Here is a 26,663-nt window from a genome sequence, read left to right on the forward strand (position 1 = left end):
TATAATAAAACCTAGGAAAAAACTTTTAACCATTACCCACTCAATAATTTCTAATAAACCTAATTGTCTAAGCAAGGATGATATTATATCCCAGTCTCAGGATTTTCTATCACTGCAGACCACTGTCAACATCCTTTATTCCACTTTACATAATACTGCATTAACACTTGCTTCTTCGACGACTTAATTTCTTGCTTTTAGCTGCCACAACCCTTCAAGCCCCAAGATTCAGGGAGGCCCTGCCAATAATACTATTTACACGACTACCAATTATCAAACTTTTGGAGTCTGGACAAAAAAAAATACATTCATTTTATTTCTATCATGACAACTTATTAAGCTATAAGATAGCCTCTTTTTGTTTCAAAACTCACGCAAACCAAGACAAGGGTAGAACTAAGCAAATATATTTGAACACCATGACTCATATGGAGTATTTAAAACTATATGCCAAAATTAAACTATAGGAAAGGAATAAGAAGGAATATAGGAAAAAAAACCTGTTCCCTAGAAAGGATAATAGTCTTAAGAGATGGGATTTAGGCACTTTTTAGCCCCCTCTGTTTATGGGGTATTTAGCCCCATCTCATTTTGAACCAGAATGGCTCACATAAAACGTGAATGGCAAAAGGTCGATTGAATGGCAAAAGGTTGTCTCATACCTAGAGTGGAAACAAGACTCTGTCCCACTAATAGATACAAGAATGACCTCTGCTGATCATCCTTTTTATGCACTGTTCTTCTGCAATATGAAGCAAATCTCAGCCCACGGTCAATTGCGACTTTTAGAACCTTCCCAGAGCTCTGCGTCCATTATTATGAAAATACATGAGCTTCTTTTCTTGACACCATATTTTCCTTCTTCACAAAGAGATCAGTTTAGAAACCAAAACTTTGTGGTAATGCAATGTGCGGTAATTGTAGTTTGGTTATACACTACATTGCCAGAAATCTTTGGTTAACTTTTTAAAGTAAGGACATGTTTTCTAAAAGAAAATCTTGACAGGAGAAGTAGACATACACATCTTCAAAATCAAGACTAAAGACGTCTGTTCTCCTTATTTTTTCAACCTTAAATGACTATTTATTACAACAGTAGTCACTAGAAGATCTAACCCTGGCGTCCTTGATTCTAAATTAAATATCTATGAAGATTTCTTAAGTTTTCTGATTTGGTATTTTTAATTTGGTGCTGGAAGCCTAGGTGTAGAAAGTTCAGGATACACTATTCTACTCAGCTTCACCTTCAGATGTTATTATATATCCAAGATTTACTTGCACTGAGCTCTACGTGTTAAGAAGCCTCTTCTACATTTCCGGTAAACTTATGCAGGGACTGATCAGAATCACGATGTGATTTGTATATTCCAGGTCAATCAATAATATCTACCAGTACTGGGGGTCTTTTGACAACGCCAGGTCTGTCAATAAACTGTCAGTAATAGTTGTATTGGTAATAAATCATAGTAGCGGTCAGACAACTGAACATAAATTTGCAAGATAGTGCAAATTTTTGCACTATTGAGTTTCGCAATTTTTTGCGGATAATTACACGGCGCAAATTTTTGCACCGCGAGTTCTTTTCAGGATATTTACTCATTGCCTTTGTTTCCTTTTTTAACGCGAATTTAATAATATTTGCTGCGTAAATCTAATAATAATCATCGGTGCCATTTGACGCAAGGTGGATACAGAAGATTCAGATATAACGATCAATACTACGGCGTCCGTAGTAGCCGACGCAGATCAGATTCGGATGATGCCTGATTCGAGAAGTGGGATAATCATCCCCACCAAGAAACTTAAAATTTGTTCTTCGAATGCAAAAAGTGGCAAGGCCGAGCCAACTCAGATGCTCCTTGCTAATGAAATGAAAAAGTATGGTCTCAATATGTTGTGGTGAAGCTTTCTAACTTAGTCAATTTGGAATTTAGTAAAAATATTAACACGCAAATACAAAAGTTTAGAAATACCACTTTTTATTAAGATAAGGAACATATCCTGCCAAGTTTCTGCTTAACGGGAAATTGAGAAATTATCACTTCCTAGCTATTGCGTCGGTTGGGTCCAGGAAGGTGTGGTTGATAAAAATGTATAAAAGATACATTTTATGGGAAGGGGTAGACTGATACTAATTTTACACCCGACTGACCTCTGGTCCATAAGGGTCCATAAGGGAGCCGATAAGGGAAACACGATCGTAATTATGAACACTGAAGATTATAATAATCAAATGAAATCCATTATTTTGGACACTATTACATACAAAAAACTTGATTTTGATCCTACAGATAAATATGTAAAATCAACAAGAAAGGAATTAGAGTTAATGAAAAATAATTTTCACATTACCCCACAGTTTTATAACAAATATTCTCCTAGGGGTTGTTCGGCGCCCAAGATCTATGGTCTACCTAAGATTCATAAGACTGGATCCCCCCTCCGCCCCAATGTGTCAACTTGTCTGTCACCTGTTTCAAAATTAGGAAAATGGTTGTTGGTAGCTTTGAGTCCACTTTTGGGAACACAAAAATCATATTTAAAAAATTTGACTGCTCTTACTAATAAATTGCGCAAGTTCACGTTGGAGGAGAGTTCAATTCTTTGCAGTTTTGATGTTGTGTCCATGTATTCAAATTGTGATTTAAAAAGGTGCGAGGATATTTTAAAAAGTAAATTTGAAAAACACTTTGATTTAATACAGGATGTGACGTTAGCCAGTTTGGATATTGATGCCATTATGAGACTAAATATTCTGGTAAATGAATTTTCTTTTTACTTTGGTTTTCGAGGGGAGTTTTATAGACAAATATTTGGGTTACCTATGGGGGCTTCTCTTTCTCCTTTATTGGCAAATCTATTCATAGATGCCATTGAAACCTCCGCTATAAACAGTTTTAGAATCTCCCCTTGCTTCTGGGGTAGGTTCATGGATGATGTGGTATGCGTTTGGAAACACGGGCTGGACTCCTTAGACCTTTTTTGTAAGCATTTAAATAGTTTTGATAATAATATTAAATTTACAGTTGAATTTGAGGATAATAATAAATTACCTTTTCTGGATATTTTATTAATTAAAAGGGATCTCCATTTACTTTTCTCGAATTACAGAAAACCTACGCACAATGATAGGTATTAAAATTTTCATTCTTGCCACCCTATGTCTGTGAAAAGGGGGGTTGTAATTTCACTAGTGGATAGGGCCTTTAAAATTTGTTCCCAGGAATTTCTGGATTAGGAATTGTTATACTTGAGGGATATTTTATTTTGTAATAGTTATCCAATTAAGTTCATTGATAAAATAATTGAAAATAGACGGGCCAAACATAGTAGTAGGGTTATTGAGGTTTCTCAGTCTTTAGAATTAGTTGTATCAAAAAGCTTCATTTCATTACCATATGTACCTGGTTTGGGGAGAAACTTTCACGGGTTTTACGTAAATTTGGTATTGATACATGTTTCCAATCGCTGAGGCCAATGAGTAGTTTTTTTAGTTCTGGTAAGGATTTAACTCGGGGAAATTTAGTAAGTGGGGTGTATAAAATTCCGTGTTCTTGTGGGAAGTTCTATATTGGTAGGACTCACCAACAATTTGTTGAAAGGTTTATTGAACACCGTAATTCAATAGAAAAAACCCTACAATTAAGCAAGCCTCCAGAAACTTTCGTTTCAGCTTTAGCAGAAGCATATTTGGCTTCAACCAGATCTTTTTGTAAAATTTGATGAAGCCTTGCCTATTTCTAGTGATAAGGGGTACACCCAATGGGCCAGGGAAGCCATAGAAATTAAAAAAAACATATGTTTGCTAACCTTTCCATAAATAGGGACACGGGAAATTTAAATATTGACCCAATTTATGATAACCTTCTAAAGAGTGAATCAAATGTCGAAAAGGGAGTAAAGATTTTAAATAATCCCCAGGGGACTATTTTACCTGTTAGACCAAAACGATTTGCTTCAGTAATAGCTAACAAAAGGATTATTTCGCAACTGAATAATTAAAGTAATTTACAGTTTTTTTATTTTTCCTCAGTTACTCTGGTGTCCTCACTGAAGTAACTATATATTAGCATCTTTTCCCTACGTGGATCATTTTGCGCCGATTTTAAATTTTTTTTTTTTTTTTTTTGGTGGTGGTTTTATTGGTTTTTAGTTTTATCTTGTTTTTTTTTTGTGTTGTCTTTCGTGCTGAAGACGCCTTGTTGGTATACAGGCGAAATATCCGCGTTGTTTTGTTTCTGTTGTTTTCTTTTCTCTCCACTGGCCACAGTCTCGTTTGTTTGTTTTTTAGAGATTTTTCTCTTTGTTGGTTTATATATATATATATATATATATATATATATATATATATATATATATATATATATATATATATATATATATATATATATATATATATATATATATATATATATATATATATATATATATATATATATATATATATATATATATATATATATATATATATATATTATTAAACCTTGTACTAGTGTATGTTAACTGAATAAAAGTAATGTATGATTGCCAACCCCTCTAAAATCTACATTTAGTCTCTCGAATATATGCAGCTGGTACGCCTCACTAGTCAGGTCATGGCCTAAGGCACGCTACCTAAGTTTACTTACCTTAGGGCCATAGTTTATCTCCCCTATAAAGGGAAAATAAAGGTATCAACCTCAACAACCATAAAACCCCGTTACCACAACTAGTGGCCGTTGGAAAAACTGGGCCAAGAGGACTAGAAAAAAATTGTAGATTGAAATAGAATGGCTTTACCAGAGGAAAAAATGGCATCCTTATCAACAGTACTTCAAATTGCCAAAATTATACCAGAATACGCGGGCATTTCAGATGTGGATAAGCTAATCAAAAAATTAAAAATTTTCAACAAACTAATTAGTCGTTTGACGATAAGGTCAAAGAGCAATGCGTTGCAGCCAAATTGAAGGGAAGCGCCCCTAAACATTTTGAGGCAATTAAGAATAAAGAGCTCAAGGACATTAATACTCTAATTGAATCTTTTAAAACAAGGTTCATAGAGACAAGCATCTCCGAGAGGCTAAGAAAAGAGGTAGTGACATGCAATGCCTCAACTAGTATGAGGGAATAGCAGACAAAATTTGTCGATCTGTATGCTTACAGTTGGAAAAAGGCGGAAGTTACAAGACGGTACAAAAAGTACAATTACATACTTTTACGCAAGTGTTACCAAAAAAGCTATTAAGGCTAATATTATCATGGAAACCTGGCAATTTAAAGCAGGCTATAATCATAGTAGAAACAGACGTAAAAATTGACGAGGCCATGAAAAAGTGTGATCAAATGTCAATAAATAACACAGGAGCCCAAGAAAGTATAAAATATGAAAGGGCGAAGAAGCGGGTGAACTTTGAGGAGCCAAATCGTGAACCAAAAAGGCACGACGGAGGCCAAGGGTCGTCGTTTAGGGAAGCAGCTGATAGATTCCAAGACCTTGAGAGATTAACAGCTAATAACTATAGAAAATATTGGCACCCACCCCCACCAGAGAAAGATAGTTGGAGGACCAACAATGAGGAATTAAGAATATTTAGAAGTAACTAGAAAACAAAGACACAATTCCACAGAAAGTTCCAATGATCTTATCATAGCAAACCAAACCACTATGCGGCCGTTTACTGACAGAGAATTCGGAAGAGAGGCCTGACATACAAAATCAAACATTTGTTCAGAACACAGGGGGGCAGAAATTTAGGAAGACACGGAACAAGTAATTCTTGGGAAACACCTAATAATATTCCTGAATTTAAGCCTAGAAGGCAAACGGTTAACAACACCCAGGGTCAAAATAGCAACGCTGAAGAAAATTGGGATAGCCCCAGAAACCTTTGGTCAAACAGTGGGCATTTAAACGGAGAAACCAGCCTGTAAGGGTCGACAGAGCTCTATCCTTGACCCCTTTATGGTTTAGAGTGTTGTGATACAAATGCAAATAATAATAGTCTACCGATTTTACGTTGTTTTAAAATTAAGTGTTTTCAAAATTTACCATGCTTACTAGATACGGGTGTGTCGGAATCATTAATACGAGAGGATGTTTTTAAGAGGTGTCCCCCTAGTGTCAAAAATCGCACAAACACATGCAAGAATACCCTGACATCGGTAACAGGTCACAAGCTGACAAGTTTGGGGGAAGGTCCATTAAATTTTAGCACAGGAGAAATAACAGTAATGGTGATAATATGTAAGCAGCTACCATTTCCTTGTATTCTATGAGTAGACGCTATAAGAAAATATGGGATCGTATGGGAACCCATAACTGATACGATAACCATAAACCAGGTCAATGAAACTAATAGGCAAATCTACGTAACAACAGACAAAGAGTGTGACGATTCGGATCATAACTTAAAAATAAACGGGAAAATCAAAATAGAAGGGGGAACAACAATTCAAGTGCTAGCGACTTTAAATACAAAAAAGAGAAAGGTTAAAACTATGGTTACCAGGATAGGGGGATACACCCTCGAAGAATACCCCACGATTTTTATGGAAAATCAAGTTATTAAATTTGGAAGATCATGGTGGAAGACGGTTTCCCAGCACAACTTATCGAGATACTTAAAGGAGCAAATGAGTCTACAGTTACCAGAGTCCAAATTGACGACAGCAAAACAACCGAATTTGACGTTGAGTCAGGGATCAAACAGGGGTGCCCCCTTTCTCCAGCTCTGTTCAATTTCATAATAGACTGGATAATTTTGATTTCACTTTGCACCCACAAAGGGTTTATCTTCAGCCAGAGAGAAGACAACCAGATTGCCCTGACAGACCTTGATTTCGCAGACGATGTGGGTCTCATGAATAGCTCTTCGACTGAGCTCCAAAAGATGGTCTACGATATCTCCTGTACATAAAAAAAGCTGCTCTCATGATCAGCAAGTGTAAAATAAAAGTCATAAAAGCAAACGCCCAAAACCATCCAGATATCCAACTAGAGGGAGAACCATCGATACTGTGGAAGAGTTACGCTACCTTGGTTCTATCCTAACACCGAACGGAGGTGCAGAATCTGACGTTGAACCTCGAATAGGAAAGGCATGGGGTGTCTTCACAAGCATGAAGAAGTCACTTTGGAATAGACATTTAATTAGCATAAAAACGAAAAGGGACATGTACAAGGAATCTATTCGATCGATTCTGCAGTACGCGAGTGAAATATGGCATTAAAAGGCTGAAGAAACACGTTTACTAGAAGTATTAGACTATCGCTTCATGAGGCACATACTACGGGTCAGCCGATGGTCTTATATCTCAAAAGCTGAGGCTCAAAGACGTTGTGCCCAGAAGGCCCCCCTCTCGGTAATTATAAAACAAAGACGACTGAAATTCCTGGGACACACTACGACGACAAGCTGGAACCATATCCCGCGACGTCCTCACCAGCGACCCCCTTCCAACTTGGAAGTGGAGACCAGGCGACCAAAGGAAGAATCTCTGATAGACATTCAAGAATGAGCTGGATCCTTGGAATGGCTTCCGTCGACACGGACGTCGTTGGGATAAGGACTGGCTGAATATTGCGGAAGAGGCTGCTGCTGACGGGTCGTGTTGGACTACATCAGTCATCCCATCGTCCATTGGTGCCAGGCAGGATGGATGATCGTCTGGTTCCTGTCGAAAGTAAAGTAAAGTAAGTTTGACGCAAGGTAGTTTTGAGATAATCTATTCAGCAGAGAGAAGTGGTATAATTAGGAACCCGTTTTCATCCCGTTTCCATTGAACACGAACAGATAACAATCGAAATCTAAATAACAATTCCACGTTTCAAAATCCTGAAGAACTACGGGTAAAAGTGGAAACTTTTTTTAACAAACACCCCTGAGATGAAGCTTTATTGTAATAAAACTAGAACACAGAGGCCCCACAATGGACATCATCTATTTACATCTCCTACAATCCAGTGGGTCAGAACAGTAACGTTAAGAAAGAATCGAATCTCGACTAACAACAGGACAGAAGCTTGTCAAGGTAAGGATGTGTTGTGAGAATTAGCACAGTCAAAGTGCACTTTTTCTACAGAAATTAAAAAGAACATTTCTATGTTTATTATGTCACATTATTCAGGCTCTATAGGGTTTAATTCAAAATAAAACATATAAAATATATAGACACTAAAACATTGCGGCCTCCTCTGTTTTCCAGCCTCCGCTTCGAATTGCCTTTTAATAACACTAAAAATAAATATTAATTCTTCTCCAATCCCGTTTCTTGAACAATTAATTTAAGATAAATTAAAAACTTACGTCGAGCACGCATATTCTTAAAGTTGAATTCAGAACTTTTCCTCATGTAATATATTTTAATCTTCAGTGCAGGTAATTGTGATTTTTATTTCAAATAATTATTTAAAAATTTTATTTATATAATTTCTTTTAGTTCTTTTCATTTACACTCCTTTTTACTTTAAAATCTGCATTACATCAAAATCGTTTTTTAAAATCTGTTTAATCTATCTACAATTTCACTTTAATCAAACTTGGTATCAAATACATGCTTCAACGAGTGCTTACCCATAGCCTTCTCTTTTAAAAGCCAACACTGCATTTGGTCCAAGCCACACAGAACCATCCATTCGTGGAGTAAAATGGACACCAAGGAAAGGCACTCTGGGATCTGGCACTGGGTAGATATTTCCCTTTATCATGTGGCACTTCTCTGGGTTTAAAAGAAGGTATTCTCCTCTAAAAGGCACAATTCTAGGCTCTCTTGGACATCCAGATAATTCGGCCAGCACATCAGACTGAAGACCTCCACAAGTAAGGACATGTTTAGCTCTGACCGCCTGAATGTATGGAAAAAATTAGGTTTCATGACTGGCATCGGTTATTCATCCATCAGAAAATTGAAAAGAAAAATAATCAAACTACGAACAATCACAAACACAAGGCAAGAGGGATGATCAAAGGGAATATAATAATATGAATAGCTTATTTTTGGTCTCTATCGTACAACAGTTATGAAAATCATGAAGTAATGGGGAGACAAATTTCTGTACATATAGTTCTTTTTGCTACTACGCTACGATATCAAATTTATTAGTTATTCTACATTTAATATACCAAGAGGGGGGGATGCATAAAACTGCAATACTGGAAATAAAATGACCATGTTTAAATAGCAACATTCGTCTTTAAAAGAGGATATAGGCTTAAAGTAGTGAATAAAGTGATGGTAAAAACCCGAATAACAGCAACCCGGGGAACGTCTATTATACTTGGCATGATTACCAAAAATTTCAGGATAATCAAATGGAATTTGTAAAAGTAATACCTAATCTCAATATAAAGTAGCAGAGTACGAAACAAAAAATAGGAAAGAGGAAAAGAGAAATCAGGACACACCAGTGAAGCAAGAGTAATATTATTATATACCAGAAAATTACGTTCGTGGCGTGTGAGGAGGCGTGTTTGAATCAATATAGACATTCGATTTTGTTTATACGCCAGTGAATGGAAGTGTTTATTTAATATATTTCCATTTATATACTGTGAGGAGGCGTGTTTGAATCAATATAGACATTAGATTTTGTTTATACGCCAGTGAATGGAAGTGTTCGTTTAATATGTGAGTTTTGTTTCCTATTTATTTATATTTTTTCTTTTGTTTTTTTTTTCTTTATGTGTTTAGTATGTTGTTATTTTGATTTAAGTTAAGGTGTTTAAAAAGAACATTTTTGTTTCATTTTTTTCTTTTATTTTTTTCCGTTGAGAAAGGCTCCCGGACGTGGGCCGAAATATACGGAGCATTTTTGTTTAATTAAGTGTTTATTTTATTGTATTCACTGCTTTATAAAAATTAAAACCCCTTTTTCTTGCTTAATCATTCAATTTTTTTCCTTGCTTTAAGAGATTTTTGGAAAATCCCTCAAAAATATCGAAATTTCGAAGGTATTACGAAATAGAACCTCCCCACCCCTCTGCGTCTGTGACGGTGTAGATATGAAGAAAACTTAAAACTTTTAGCCGAGAAAGAAATCCCATCCCTCAGAGAAAAGAAAGAGACAAATTGGAATGACTAGGGTATTTAAATTTGCTCTAAACATTGATATTCTATGAAGCATCCATGGGAAAGGTCATTTTTTTAAATCAAACTCAAACTAGTAAGCTCGTTGTTCACGCCCTGTTCGTAATAACTAGTGAAGTTGATCAGAACCTTCAGTAAAACAGTACAAGATCTTAAAGGGGGGACAAATGAGATCCCATATTGCTAACAAAACTAGTAGCACAGGCTAATGAAGTAAAAGAAATCATCTGAAGTAAAAAAAAAACATCTAAAAATTAAATTCCATAGTAAAAATAAAAAAAAACATCTAAAAATTAAATTCCATTGTGGTGGACATTGTATTTTTGACAGCCTTCAAGCCCTTGCTATTCCGGTAATATTGAGAGTATAAAAAGTTTTACAAGTCTGGTGATAGAACTAAACATTCAAATATTCACTAGATCAGCCAATAATTATAAAATACTATATAAAAATACGATTCCGTTTAATTAACAGGAAGTCAATTATATACATAACTCTTATCAAAACTGGTTAGCTGGATCAGGCAAGTTTAAAGGTTCACTGAAGACGTTGTGTATCTGTTTGGAAAACTACAAGTAGTGAAAGAAGTGTTCTGACTTTGAAAAAGTGTTTCGGTGGCCAGGATTACTTAAGATTTAGGTAAAAAAAATGGTTTGGGCCAAGATCTGAAAGATCAAATTCTCTGGTTTAGATTGTGGCATAGAATATTTAGATCATTTCATTTTAGCTTGTCATCTCCGTCATCTGAGTTACCAGTCATCTCCTTGAAGTAAAAAAAAACAAAAAAAAAACAGACGATCAGAATGATAGTCATGAGTATGATCTAAGAGACTTCCTTTGTACATATACGGGTCTTCAAGATCTAAGTGTTGAAATTTTGCATTATATTTATTTTGTAGCCCCTGAGGTTTACACTTTTTTTTTCTTTTTCTTTTTTTTTTAAATCCCACCTCCTCTCCTCTCGGTGACATAATAATCTTTTTTACTTAATTTTAAACTTTAATGTCACCTACACTAATTTAAAAACAACAATTCTTGAAGCGAACAATTGAACAAATATTAAACAAAGAGTTGACTTCTCTGCGTTATTGTCTGGTCCCAGTTGTAATGAAAATATTTCAATTGTTTAAGTTGGACTAATACTTTTCATTTTCTGTGAATCTAAAAAAAGAAACGGGCATTTTCACAAGGGCACTTGCATGACAGATCTTTCAAACAGAGTTTAAATATTAAAATTAAGCTGTTTTAAATATTTTTTAAAACTTTATACTACATAACATAAAAATTTATGCTACAGTACAAATGACAATTTGAAGGATGAATAGTCGGGACATGACAAAAAAAAAGGGACAACAGTCCCTAGGCTAGCCATGCATGCTTTGGGTAGTAGAAAACCAAAGCTTGATAAATGAACTAATTTTGCAAAAAAACATAGAGGATTTGTGAAGCAGCAGATAGTAGCAACGAAAAATCAATCACACTTTTCTTGGTAGTAATATTAAAAGAAAAAACAGTCAAACTTTTTTTCAAGAAAAAGTAAAGTGCTACGTTTAATCTAAAGACCAGCAGAGATTAAGTCAAGTAATATTTTAACCATAAAATAAACATAAATTAAAATAACTTAATGAGTGAAACCCAGGAAAAGAAAAGTTACAATAAATAATTAAGTCAAGCTTAAAACGAGTAAAAATTATTACAAACAAGAGCAAGGCTAACGGCCCATGTGCCTTTTCAAGACCTGAGCATCATTTGCACTTTACTGAAAACAATTTTTATTTCAATTTGTTAAAATATTAACCAAAAAACAAGAAAATCACCATAATAACCAAGGTTACCGAAAAGAACTAGTGAATATAGATTGAAATTTTAATATATATTGCTGTTCACTCCTGAGAGTCTTAGCAATTTTTGAATAATCAAGTTTAAAAGAAATACAATTCGGTTTCACAAAGGATCAGGTATTGTCAGAATATGAAAGCAAATTCCTACTAGCTTTAGGATCAATATTGCATTCTTACATTTTCAATATGTGGAATTTCATTGCGTAAGAAAAACTCGGATGACTTAAGAATACACATGACAAACTAAAAACGTGGTTCGCTTTAAATTTAAATTATCAGACATTTATACTAGAGAGGACATCAGAGTTCCATAGATGATTGATTGGGACATAGCAAAACAAAGAGGTCTTTGGCTGCCGTCGGGCTTACCTTGCACTTACACATACTGCTTCTTCTTCTTCTTTTGAAAAACTGCACATCAGATGATTTCAGGCACGTTCCAAAATAAGGTTCAACACTTACATTTTCACACAAACTTTCATCAAATTGTGTGAAATTGCACCATGTTTCTCCCAAACACTAAGTGTACAGACACCAGAGTAAAGCCATTTCGATTTGAAGTTACAACGTTTATACAAAACAATTGTAACAAAGACTTCCCTTATCTTTTCAAAGTATTCTAACTGAGTGTTTATTGTCAACAGATTCTGATTATGATATTCAGGACATCATGGAATTCATTAACTGTAAAACTGCATTAAACTAAAATAACCACACCATCTGGGTATTGCAGTGTAAAGGTACTTTGATGTAAAGTTTCAAAGTTCATACTAAACAACTTTAACAAAGACTCACCTTGTCTTTTGATGTTATTCTAACTGGGTATTCATTGCCAATTGATTCTGAATTCTGACTTTCAGGGACTAGATGAAAACCATCAACTCCAAAACCGAGGTAAATTTCACCACCCAATTCTTCAAATTCTTTTCCGTAATATTGCGTAACTAGGCCCCAGTCGACAATACCCGTATTAGGTGACCATAATGCTTTCAGGCCCTATGAGATCAAATATGAAATGGAAAAAAAAATAGTCTAACTAAAAAAAAAACACAGTTATGCACAGGGGAAGAGATTTTCCTATGTCTTAAAATGTTTCAAGATAATTTCTTAAATAGATGAAAAAGCAAGAGGACCTGGATAGTGAAAAAATTCTTCCATCATTTTAATTTGTTGACGAAAATGTCAGAACAGATTAAAATGTGAATATTAATTTTTTTTTTATAATAGAATTTTTATTCTACTTACAGTAAAGGTTAAACAGTAGCGACAAGTCCTATACTCCCTATTGAAAATTTTTGACACGGATCTAAAAACACACAAAATTCATGAACCTGCCTTTGCACAATGACAATTGTTTTCGTTGGAAAACCAAGTAGCAACTGAAACTATGGCTCTGATGTATATGCTCAGAGTCTAATTACGCGCTATGAAATGTGTGTCATGTTTGGAAAAAGATTTTGCTACTGGTATATACTTAAACTCTGATTCTACTTCACTATATGGATATAAACTGGGATACAACTAAACTAAATGGAACAACTTGAACGGTCATGTGCAGAAATAGAAGGAAAAGGAATAGAATTGAGTCTTTGCAGCTTAAGCAGAGAGAAACAGAGAGCTAACTTATAAATATATTATAATTGAATATGTTCTATTTAACGAGTCAAAATTTCATACGAAAGAACCAATCAATTTTTGGAATTTTTTACAATCCAGACTGACCTGTCATGGCAGCACCAAAGATATAAATATTGAAAATAATGGATAGCCTACACTACGAAAGAAAAGATGAACAGGAAAAAATTATTTTGTCTATGTCACAACATTGAGCTTGGAGAATTAAAACAGGGAAAGAATTCAAACCAAAACAATTGCAAAAACAAGAGAAACAATCTAAATGGATAAAGTCAACAGGAAATAAAAATAGAACAGATACAGTTGAAACAGTTACTGCACATTCTGGTTAAATTTTTTGCTTTTATGAATTTTTCATTTTTTGATTCTTTTTCTGTTAACTCATTCCTTTTGTCAACAGCTCTGAAGCCTAGTCATAATACAGACAAAATGTTCTATTGATTATTCATTCCGCTTTTTTTTCCTACTGGTCACAGATTTGTTGTATTTTTTCAAGATTTGCTTCATTTGTGCCATCCTAACCAAGGCATTGCCCCCATAGCCCCCCCCCCCTCCTCTACCTAGTTGCAGTAATACATGAAAAAAATGCTAAGTTCTTTAAATGCTTTTGGAGATTATTTCAGTAATATTGGTTCTAGACTTGCATTGACTGTGAATATGCAACTGAATTCCCCCTCTCTTCCAGTTAATGAGCAACATGCGGATAATTCGTTTTCTTTTTCTGAGATTAAGCCTCATGAGATTGAAAAAGTTATTCTGAAGCTTAAACGGAGTTTTTCTAAGGACGATTTTGGATTTTCGGCTCAAACCGTAAAGCAAATAACGTCAAGCATTTCACCTTTGTTGGCACATATTTTTAATCTATCACTTATGCATGGGTTTTTTCCTGAGCTTTTAAAAAAAGCAAATGTTATAGCATTACCTAAAGCTGGGAGTTCAACTGACCCTTCAGATCATAGAGGCATTTCTCTACTTTCGATAGCAAAAATTTTGGAAAAACTTGCAAACAGTTAATTACAGAAATATTTATTTGATAGTAAGATTTTACACACGTCTCAATATGGTTTTATAAAAGGAAAGTCAACTGAAATGGCAATTCATGAGCTTTTACTAAATATTAATGATTCACTAGATGATGGTCAACACGCGTTGGCAATTTTTCTTGATGTCGCAAAGGCGTTTGACACCGTAAATCATTCGTTGCTTCTTTTTAAACTAAAGTCTTATGGGTTTTCAACACAAGCTGTTAAATTTTTTTCATCTCACCTTTCTGGGAGACGACTAGATTGTGTTGATAAATCTCGTGATCTCCGTTCCGAAACTCTTCCAATTAATTACGGAGTGCCTCAGGGCTCTGTTCTTGGGCCTATTCTATTTATTCTTTTTATAAATGATTTGCCAGAAGTTTTGCCTCTTTGTAAAATTATAATGTTTGCTGATGATGTAGTAATTTTTGCTTCTCACCGCGACCTATCAGTTCTTTTCCAGAACCTCGAAAGTACGTTACTAACTGTATCTGATTGGTATTCAAGGAATTTACTAGCTCTTAGTGAAAACAAATGTCATTATATGTTATTTTCACGAACTGGATTAGTAGTGTCAGATACCTTCTCTCTTTTTTTGAATGGTCTTGAATTAAGACGGGTAGATCAGTTCAAATATCTTGGGATTATTTTAGATGAAAATTTGTCGTTTCATAAATATGTAAAAACACTGTCGTTAAAAATTTACCGAAATATTGGCATGCTAACGTGTCTTTGTCACTTTTTTCCTAAAGCTATTCTAAAATATATTTTTTATTATTTCGTGCACCCATATTTTCTCTATTGCATTTTGGTTTGGGCATCTACCTTTCCGTCTGTTATCAAATCTCTCCAAATACTTCAGAATAAAGCAATGAGGATTCTTTTTAATGTTGATTGCAGAACTTCAGTTAGACACCTATGTGGGACTTCAGGAATTTTCTCTTTGGACCAACTTCATTTAATTTCTATCTCTAGTATTTGTCATGATTACCAATATAATAATTTACCTGTAAATTTCTCTGGTATTTTTTCAACTAATTCTTAATTTCATAATTATCCTACTACGCATCATTCAAATTTTTCGTGCAATATTCTCCTGACATCAAGAGCAGGATTCAGCATCCGTCACATTGGCCCAAAAATCTGGACCTCAATTCCAGCATCAGTTCGAGAATGCAGCAACAAGCGAAATTTTCTAAGGCTGGTGAAGAAATATCTTATTACATGCTAAGCATTTTTTCATTAGGGTTTTCTTTTTCGTTGTTGTAAAATTTAGCTAGACAATGACTGTGTATTTTCGTTGGCAATATTTTCAGCGCTAAAGTATGCCACCAGGCATGTGCGCTGTTTTGTGACATTTATTTATGTACGTGTTATAAATAAAAATATTCTACTCTGCTCTATTTTGTTTTTCTGTAGGATACACAAACAGCCAAATTCAATAGTTGAAGTGTTTAGTTAAGCCCGGATTCTCATAATTGAAAAAATAATCATATAGTTTCAGATACAATCTGAAATATAGGATAGCCCTTATTCCAAGCATTAAAAATTTAAACTGTAATTCACTCCTTTGCAAATTTTGGAGAATAATCCACTATTTTTACTCTTATACCAGTTACCTGTGCTCTCTGTTGAACTAACAGACAATCAAAGCACCTAAAACTTTGCCAAACCTATATAGGGTGGCCTTGAGTGTCTGTCATTTATTATTTCTGTGCATTTACCTCTCTTGATAGAGTGCCTAATGGCAGGACTAGTAATACCAAAACCAGACAAATCTTGTCTGGCCTTGTCTGGCCAAAACCAGACAAACCAAAAGTCTTCCCTACAATATTGAATATGAAAAACATGTTACTTAATTCTAAGACATATTCCTTTAAAAGCATTGATGCCTATAAAAAAAAAAAAAAAAAACTTGTCAAAACCCTTCCTCTTCAAAGATTTAGTTGAATGTGTCATTGCCCAAGCCACTTACATGATAAACATACATACTAAAAGCAAGTCTCAACACAGGGGACATAGGAATAGCATATCCCCAAGATTAGGCATATTAGGATCTCAGTTCTCAAAAGAGATTAGAAAAGCTTGGGTCTAAATTTGTACTTTTTGTTCTATGAATTAGTCCCAATACCAACACTTAGAAGTATACATGAGGGAATCCCCTCCCTGTAGATTGGTAAACCCTTCATTACTGCCCCAAGACTTCAATTGTATGTACATAGGTCAACAAAAGCCTAGATTACAGTACCTTACAGAATGGTTCAATTTCCTTTATTTTTTTCTCATCTACCATTTCAATTCCAGGAACACAATTCTGGAGAGCCCGTTTGTGAAGCTGTTCAAGTCTGCCAATCTCATCTTTATTTGTTGCAACAACTAACTTTCCACATCTCTTGTATGGAATGTCTTTCTCATCAAGATACTTGTATGATAAATGAAGCCCTTCAACACAGAGTTTTGCCTTTAAGGAGCCCGGTTGATAATAAATACCAGCATGAATCACGCCACTGTTGTGTCCGGACTGATGAAAAGCTAGAAAGTAAAAAAAAAAAGAAAAAATCAAAGTTAACAGACAATAATATTGTCATATGTCCTCAAAACTACAAACCAAAAGAACCAAACAGTCAACTGGATATTAAATTGAAACTAAGAAATACAAACGTTGTAGACTATGCAGTGCTAAGGGTGTGTGCATTAACAAATAAAATTATAACCCTAGATGTCACATGGATATAAAACCTAGATTTGATTTTTATTTTTTTTTATCCTTTTTAAATCTCAAAACAAATTAAAAAATTACACTCCACTCAGTTTTCCCTATTTCTCACTCAGACAAGTTAGTTCTTCGTTATTTTGTTTTAATTGTCAGTATTTTTTTAACAAAATTAGAAAAATAGGCTAATAATGTGTGGAAAATTGCAAAAGGATATTTTTGAAAAGTATTGTACAAAAAAGATAGTTTACCATAGGTGAAAATTACCATTGGCAAAACATCTGACTGGAAATAAAAACATGAATAAAGCAAAAACTGGTTGCTGTTTAATACATTTTATTGCAATAACCTTAACTTGCTCTAATTAATAACCAATTTATTTACAAAAGCAACTAAAAGTATAAAACAAAGAAAATTTTAAGCAATGGATTTTTATTACCTAAATCTAGGCATACTGAATAAGCAATATATCTATAACCATTCAGTCCAAAAGAAACTCAGGAAATGTCTTGATCCAATAAGTTTCACCAGGTCTGGGCAGGTATCCTGTGTAATTTTATAAAATTGTATTGATTAAATGATGAATCACAATCATGCTTGTGGTTTTTTGAAGACTTGGAATTTAGGAAATTTCTTGATTCTTTAAACAATCCAACTGTGCTAAGATTATAAGAGAATATAAATCATATATAGCAATTGATGATGCATAGGCTGTTGATTCTATTTTTCAGTTGAGTTTTTTTTTTTTTAGGGGCAGGTAGCACACCCATCACCAAACCTTGCAGCAGCAGAAATCAAACACAAGGGGCGATATTGCCAAGCAAAGAATCAATCCTCTGTGCTATCACAGAATTGACTAATTTAATAATTATGATATAAAAGGAGTTCCTTTTTTCAACTAAAGTTCAAGCTTGAACTTTCTGAGACAGGATGATCAAATTTGGCAGTCAGTCACTTGAATATTCAGAAAAATACTTGCATTTGCTGAAAACAGGTGTTTTTTCAGTTTTATTCTTATCTTTATTTATGTTTTATTACAAGATTACGCAAAAAGTTCAGTTCAAATTTTGGCACTTAATCTTCAGCTTTTATCAACCAAAACCATATTTTTTGTAAGAAGAATTTTCTTCCTTTGCCAATTTAAGAAAACTCAAATACCTTAATCCATCAATGATTTTAGGGTAATACCCATGGGTGTAGGCAGCATCTTGTGTAGAGGGGGGCAGCCACTTCTGTGATGGAGGGGGGAGGGGTCTTACTAATACTTCCCAAGGTCCTTTGAATAAAGGTCTTTAGAAACTAGTCATTCTATATTTCGCTAAAACTCGGCCTTTAACATTTTCAATGTTCTACTTTTCCTGCAACAGTATAATATAAGAGACCCACTATCCTACTTCCAATTTCCAGAAAACATAAACATCATAAAAGCGATTTGACACAAATCACATTTGGTTAGATAACAGCTTCTTCTAAGAATTCAATTCAAAAGTTTACAGTTGGGCAAAATTAAATATCAAAATTGGTATAGGGGAGACCAGCCCACGTTTAGCCAAAGCAAACAGATTCAATATAAAAACCTATGGGGCTTCTGGTGGATTATAAAAGCTCTGAAAGATGGAAGTGTATGTTTTTAAAATGTCTGACCTCAATTAATACTTTTACCAAAAATATCAGACTGGATCAGGTTTTATGGTGATTAACTGGAATTTTGTTCAACTTTGTCTGGAAACCTACGCCTAATTACGAATACTAGAAATCACCAGTTCACCAGTTCACCAGCCATCTTCACCAGTTTACTGTTAGTATTTTTTCATCCTGCAGGGTAGCAAATTCCTATGTTCGGCCAAAATACCCAGGGTAAATTCGGCATGCCAAACCAAGGTGCCCAAAAGTGGGCTATGCTTGTAAAAGCGGTGTAAACAGCATATTTAAAGGTTGAAGGCAAGCTTAAAACCCAAAACTACGCTAATTCTGGCGTTGTTTAATCCTGTCAGAACAGTAGGTGAACTCAAGTTCTATTTTTTCCTGTTAAATTTAATTCAAGATAAAATGCTTAAAAGTAAAACAGAAGAGAAAAGAAAAAAGATGGCTGTGATCCAGAAGAAAATAAAACAGCAGTTGTTTCTGTCTTATTCTACAAGAAGTCAGTTGGATTCTCTGGAAGTGCCATGGGTGTCCCTATAGGAATGCTGCAAGACTACATAAAAAAAATTGAGAAGCTGAATATCCCTCTAAAAAGTCTGGACCTGAGTTTCTTTACACCCTGTTACATCACATGATAAATATTTACAGAGGAACAAGAAAAAGGACTAAAAACTTACTTGAAAACTATAGCTGATATGCTTTCGACTGTATTCCCCTAGAAGCATGTAAATTTGCATACACTTATGCCATTATTAAGAGCATAAACGTACCAGTTAACGGGATTGCAAAGGCAGTAGAGACAGTGGAGGAATTACAGGTAAAGATTGGTAACGTGGTTTTATGGATTGCCTTAAAACTCTATCAGTAAAAGCGCCAGAAAGTACAAGCCTATGATGGACAACTGCTTTCAATCGTCACAGTATAGGAGCTTTCTTTAACAACCTGGAGCGAGGCCTATATAAACACCTGTTCAGACCACAAGACATTTGAAATTTTGACAAATCAGGTCTGAAAAAATCCACAAGCCTGGTAAAATCATTGCACAGCAAGGCCAGAAGTAAGTAGGGAAGGTCCCGTCAGCAGAAAGAGGTCAGTTGACTACGATTTGTGCTGGTGTTAATGTGTTGGGAACATAGTCCCTCCTCTACTTATTTCCCCGCAAAAGCAGTGTCTGGAAATTTTACTCAGGGGAGCTTTACCAGGAACCATCAAGATCAGCTCAGAAAATACTTCTGGCTGGATGACTGCCTCTCATTCTTTGCTTTACTTGCAGCATTTTATCAATCAAGTCAAACCGTCCAAACAGTCACCTGTACCTCTGAAATTAGAACACTAGATCAGCCAATACACCATTGTTTGATCTATCTAAAAAATAATAGTGTTGTCCTTTTAACTGTCCTTCCCCACACTACTCACAAACTACAACCTCTAGAAATGATAGTCATAGGGCGCCTTAAGGACTACTACAACCAGGAAGCCGCAAGTTTTATGACTGCCCACAAATGTAAAACTATATCAGTGTATAGCATTGCTGAGCTGCTGGGGAAAGCATATCCCAAGGCTTTCACTCCTGAGAATACAATCAGTGGAATCAGAGCAAGTGGTGTCTACCCTACAAACAGAGATGTTTTCAAGGATTATCAGTTCTTTATGTCATATGTCTCAGACAGAATGCCTACCACATCTAGTGAAGCACTTACCAGAGAAGTTTCTATGCTCAGCACAAATCCTGTGCAATATATAGACACCTTTAACATAAACCCTGAAACAGACGCAGCATAGGTTCTGTCTCTAAAGGAGAAGCAAAGGTAAATAGATGATTTGTTAAAGAGATCATCCATGCAAAACCCTTTCCAAAAGACTCATCACAAAAATTCAACAGGAAAAAAATTAAAAAAGTCAGAAGTGCTCACTGACACCCCCATGAAAGAATGCATTACTGCTAGGATAAAAGCTGTATCTGCCAAAAAGCCCAAGTCCTGGAACGGAAGAAAGTCAGACAAGTGAAAAGACTAAAAAGCAAAAGGCATGTCTCTCACAACAAGAGTTACAGTTAGAGTGACAATTCTGATGTAGATGATCTGGAGTATTTCTACTCTGAATCGATGATTCCATAGATGATCCTGGATCAATGATGAGTAGAGTATTTCTAATTGTCTTTTTCAAGGATGGTATTGAATGAGATACTTTTGCTTTGGCATGCTCAGCAACTTCTTATCACTTGAATCAATTCATGGAGAATTAAACAAGTCAAAATCAGCCAATCATGGGCCAATCTCCTATCTATATATTGGACCAAAAAGCAATATTGATATTGCAAACAATATTTGGAAATTTCTGTTTATTTCCAGCTTTTTTATCCATCTACCAGGTAACATCCAACAAAAAATTCCAAAAGACGAAAAGTTCTCCCTAATATCTAGCATAAATTTGAAGTTCTAGGGGGGCAGCTGCCCTCCCCTGCCCCCCTTCCCTATGCCCATGGTAAAACCAATCTTAAGTATTGCAACATTTTTTTATAATTATCTTGATCATGCTTTGATGATACTCTGATTAATTTAAAAAACTTTTTCCACAAGACAAGTTTTTTAAAGACAGTTAAAAAGATCCATTGAACCAAGAATGTGCAGCAATTAAGTCAAATAATCTTCCATGTGTTAAACTACCACAGATCCTTATCTAAAAATAAACAAAACTCAAAACAAACTCAAATTACAATAAATAACTGAGTCAAAGTCAAACAAACAAAGTAGGGCTGACAACCCCCATGGCTTCTCAAGACCCAGAACATAGGCTAATTTTCACTTTACTGAAAAAAAATGTGGATTGACAGTTTAGTATATATATACTGACATTTATTCCATAAAGTCTCAATACTTTTTGATTTGTTAAAGTGAAAAAGTGAAAACATTTAAAATGCATTTTGTTTTCAGTAAAGTGCAAATGTTCCTGTCTTGATATGGCATGAGGGTTGTTGGCCCTACTCATTTTAATTTCTGCTTGTTTTGAGTTGCTGATTTATTATAATTGCTAAGTTCTGAAGTACTAAATATGTAATGATGATGTAATTTCTTACCAGTAGAAATCAGGTGGTAAAGGTATTTAAAAAAAAAAAGCAGATCAATCTTCTCAGAATCAACAGATGTAAAAACTGGAGTACCTCAAGTAAAAATTTTGGGTCCAACTTTATTTAATATTTTCTTCAACAATGCACCTTCAATCATGGATAATAAAATTTGCATGTATGCACATGATTCAAAAATAATTATTCCTGTCCATGACCCATGATGTGCCATGGCCATCCAAGCAGATCTTGATGCATTCTCAAAGTGAGAAAAATCCTGGCAGCTTGAATTTAATATCCAGAAATGAAGAATGATTCACTTTGGAGCAAATAACCCACTTTGCCAGTATTTTAAGGAATCCAACAATGGTTCAAAACAACCACTCATTTGTAGTCATGAAAAAAAAGAACTGTGAGTCTTTGTTGATGACAAGCTCAAGTTTAATTTTCAAACACAGTCTTTAGTAGCCAGTGCCAACCAAACTCTTGGCTTAATTAAACCAATGTTTGTAATAGATCTCTAGCTGTGATCACAAAACTCTTAAAGGACCTGATTAGACCAAATATAGAATTTGGGATGTGTATTGCTACTCCAGTCAATAAAGGTAAGATATCAATTCTGAAATCAGTACAGCAATGTACAAATAAATGCATAAAAGGAATTCAAAAACTTCCATATCCTACAAGATTACATAACCTCAAATTACCATCTCTCACATAGATGGGTGTAGGCAGCATGTGATGGAGTTTTATCAACTGCTTTTTCTGAACCATCTACTTTTTCAGCCACATCTAATGTAAATTTGAAGGTCTAGGGGGGGGGCCGCGGCCCCCCCACCCCACGCCCATGCTCACATATAGACATAGGTGAGGAGACATATTAATGACATACAAGTTTGTATGTGACCAGAGTGTGATTCCCAACCTGCTCCAGATAGTCAGTTTGCCAAGTATTAGAGGTCATCCTTTGAAGCTTTACTGAAAACAAGCTAATACCAGGATGCAAAACAAATTATTTTGTAATTGTGTAGTCAGCCTATGGAACTCCCTTAGCCAGAATTCTGTCATGTCTCCCTGGGTTGGAGCCTTCAAGTCTGCAGTTGACAAAGACTTGTGCATGAAACCTTGGCTCACAACATGGAATGCACCTAACAAGTTGAGTTATCATCACATTCACCAGTGTTCACAGGACTTACTGCTGGCAAGGGTGATTTCAGGTATTTCTGTTTCTATTGGGAATTATTTATTTATTGATGGGGATTTGTGGCAGTTTCAAGCTTGGAATACTATTTGACTTGCTTTCTGCTCATCATTGCCAGTAGTGACATAATTTGTTAAATCATGGAGAGACAAAGTTGAAGCAAATTTTCTGAAATTAAGTGAAATGAAAAATGATCCATATAGCTCCATAAAGGCAATGTTACACTAAAGAAAACTGACTTGTTTCTCTGGATACTTAAATAATTCAGGCTTATCTTAATTTTGTCAGTATTTTCAGCAAAAACTAAGTTTCAGCTGGAGGAGGGGGGACAGTCTGGGGGACAAACTTGGGTCAGGAGGATGTAGTTGCCTCCTACCCCATAGCAAACTATTCTCCTGCTTTGTTGTTGTGCAACCTACACTATGGATGTTAAAAATCAGAATTATTATAGCCTATTTGAAGGTAGGCCTATTTCATCATTTTGGGCCTGTTTTGATTGCCTTGCACCATGGTATTCTTTTGACATAGCATTCTTCTATGGTGCTAAGGATCAACACAAATTTGGTTGTTGATAAGTCAAAGAAATTAAAGTTTAGCAAAGGCCAGGGCTGCCACAGGTTCAAGTGGTGAAAAATAGGGACCTCTTTATACTAAAAAATGGACCTCTCTAGAGACCATTCTGGATGCAAAAGTCAATCCCAAAACTCAGTTTTCAGAAAGCTTTTGGAAAAAAAAGCAGTGACACAACAGCAAATGACACTTGACTAAGAAAAAAAAATGGGAATGATCATTTGCAGACATCTCTCCATGATCAGAGGTCAAGTGATAATTAAGAAACTGATCACCTGAGAATCATCATCTCATGGGAGGAGCTTTTGCCTTCTTTTTTTCTGAACGCATTACCTTTGAATACAAAAAATCAGATACAAAAATATAAAGAAAGAGATAAGGGTACAGTAACTAGAACACACAACCTATTTATTTCCATTTTTTTGCACTGCCTTCTACTGGAACACAGATGTGATCAGTAACTGTTTCTTTGACTCTAACAACTGCTGGTTCTTTGAGTCCCATCTATCATTGGGAGGGTATAGGGCGTGCTACCCCCCCCCCAATCTTTTGGCATTTGGCACAATTTTCACCAAAGGCAAAAATTTTGCACAATCAGTCAAAATTTAGCAAATTCTTGATTTCTGGAGAAAATTTGGCATAAATTAGGTAGCAATTTGCCCCCCCCCCCAATAAAATGAGCCTCTGGACACCCCTACCCAAAGGTATTTTATGTGAATTATGAAAGAGCATAAAACAAGCATCAAATGATGTTTTCACTTTCATCTTAGCTAAATTACATAGCCCACTGCAAATTTATCTTGTACTTTATCCCTCCTACCCCCTTAATGTGCAAATATATAGGCCAACCCTGAATTGGAATATACCTGGAATTGTTGACAGCAAAGTTTCAAATTGCAAAATTTGGTGCTATTTTTGTCAATGGCATTTGAAAAATTTGAAACAGTTAGAATTGAGTTTCCTAATAAATAAGGTTTGAATTGTTAGTTTTTAAATGAGTATTTTTGGAATATATTACTCTTGAACAACTTAGGCCTATTTATAAACTAGGGATATGTTTTAACAACTTTTCAATAACTTAACTAGTGTTGATAACTTCTTTGCTTGGTTATAAAATGAAACACCTTCAGGGCCTTATTGTGCAATCATTGTGTTAGCCTATGAAAGAGCATAAAAAACGCATCAAATGACATTTTCACTTTCATCTTAGCTAAATTATAGTGCCACCTGCAAATTTACCAACACCGCAACATTTTCAAAGTAAAACATTATCAAACTGTAGTAGCTGAAGTAACCTACCAAGGGATTTTTCTTTCTCTAAAACAACCAGCTTCAGTGATGGATGTCTCAATGATAGCTCACGGGCTGAAGCAACTCCAACAATGCCTCCCCCAACAATAGCTATATCATAGTGTTTTTCTCTATCGGCTTGACTTGTAAAATAACGACAGACACTTGTTAAACCTTGTCTGTTCACATTCTTATGAATAATTTGCTGGACGTGCATTCTGATATTTTGAAATATTTTGCTTTTAAAGTAATCACCGTTTGCACATCGAAAAATTAAACATCCGTTATCGTCAGTCAAAAATCCTTTCGTAACCGTAAAAAATTCGATACTTTTGCCTGACAAGCCCAAGCCTTTTAGATTTTGCTCGATATTTATTGCCTGAAAAGCCCAAGCCGTTTAGACCTGGTAATGTATGCTCGTTTTCTTATTTTTCGTGACCTCATAAATAAAATCCGGCAATCAGACACTTTGAAGAGTCTATAATAATTAATAGTTTATTTTTGACCCATTAATATTATAAAAAAGTGGAGTAACAAAAACAAATAAAAGGAAAAGACACACAAAACAAACACATACTAAACAATATAAAGAACTACAAATGCAAATCAGAACAATTGCACAAGAAGATGAAAAGGACCCAACCACTTGCAGGCCTCATCTTTTAACTTAGAGTCCAACTTATTATATGACGTCAATATATCAGTTCCTTCAAATATTCGAATAATCTTACGGTTTTTATACCAAAGAGGCAAATACACGATTATTGACAAGATTTATTGACAAGACTAAAGCTATGTCTAATGCCCCAGATATAAACTATACCCCTAAAACCCTTAATCATAGGCAGATTGAAGTTGTCAATAAATTCAAGTATCTCGGATCATACATTAACTTTAACGGCAGATGTAACGAAGAAATCCAATGCCGCATTGCATCAGCTTCCGCTTTTTTGCACAGCTGTGGAAGCTGCAATGGAAAAGGAAGGAAATCCACCGGAAAACAAGATTTCTCATTTACGATGCCCTTGTCCGATCAGTTTTACCTAACGGCTGAGAAGTGGCCCTTAAAAGTCACCGAGGCACATGCCCTCAAAACTTTTGAACACAGATGCCTGAGGAGCATATTGGGGCTACGACTTAGCGACCAAATCCCAAATACGATCATCTGCCAATGATGTGACCAGAAGTATGACATCACATCTATCATTAGATGAACATATTTTCTATCTGGAAATCAACTGCTCTGAACAGAAAGGCTATCTCAAAATTTTGATTGGATGTGTCTGAGGGAATGATGGGCGTGGGGGGGGGCTAGTTGCCCTCCAATCACTTTCGAATATTGAAAAGGGCACTAGCCACTCCAATTTCCAATCGAGCCCTTTTCGAAGTTTCTACGACAAATCTTGCGATACGAAGTGCCCGGGTATGGAGGAAAAAAAAACAAAAAAAAAAAAAAAAAAAAAAAAAAACAAGCAAACACATTGCGCCCAAATCGTTCTTTACTTAGGTAGCGCCATCGCACTGGCTATGATTTTCTTAGTTGACTAGAACGTTTAGCTACAGCATTACGAAGGATTCGGCATTTTAGAGAAAAAGAAACATGATTTCCACG

The 26,663-nt window shown here is 35.2% G+C and overlaps 1 protein-coding gene across 1 annotated transcript in view; it reads right to left on the reverse strand.

Annotated features, from left to right (window-relative positions):
- The window catches only part of L2HGDH (L-2-hydroxyglutarate dehydrogenase), a 35,689-nt gene extending 10,420 nt beyond the window's left edge, over positions 1-25,269 (reverse strand). Inside the window, 4 exon segments of the mRNA XM_089088550.1 lie at positions 8,556-8,827; positions 12,705-12,905; positions 16,818-17,101; positions 25,061-25,269. Coding sequence (XP_088944676.1) covers positions 8,556-8,827; positions 12,705-12,905; positions 16,818-17,101; positions 25,061-25,268 — 965 coding nt within the window. The 5' untranslated portion in view covers position 25,269.
- Between the last annotated feature and the right edge of the window lie 1,394 nt (positions 25,270-26,663).

The sequence above is a fragment of the Artemia sp. Qi Xiang Cuo genome, chromosome 1 (genome assembly GCF_049724085.1).
Source record: "Artemia sp. Qi Xiang Cuo chromosome 1, ASM4972408v1, whole genome shotgun sequence".
In the NCBI taxonomy this organism is placed as follows: Eukaryota; Metazoa; Arthropoda; class Branchiopoda; order Anostraca; family Artemiidae; genus Artemia; species Artemia sp. Qi Xiang Cuo.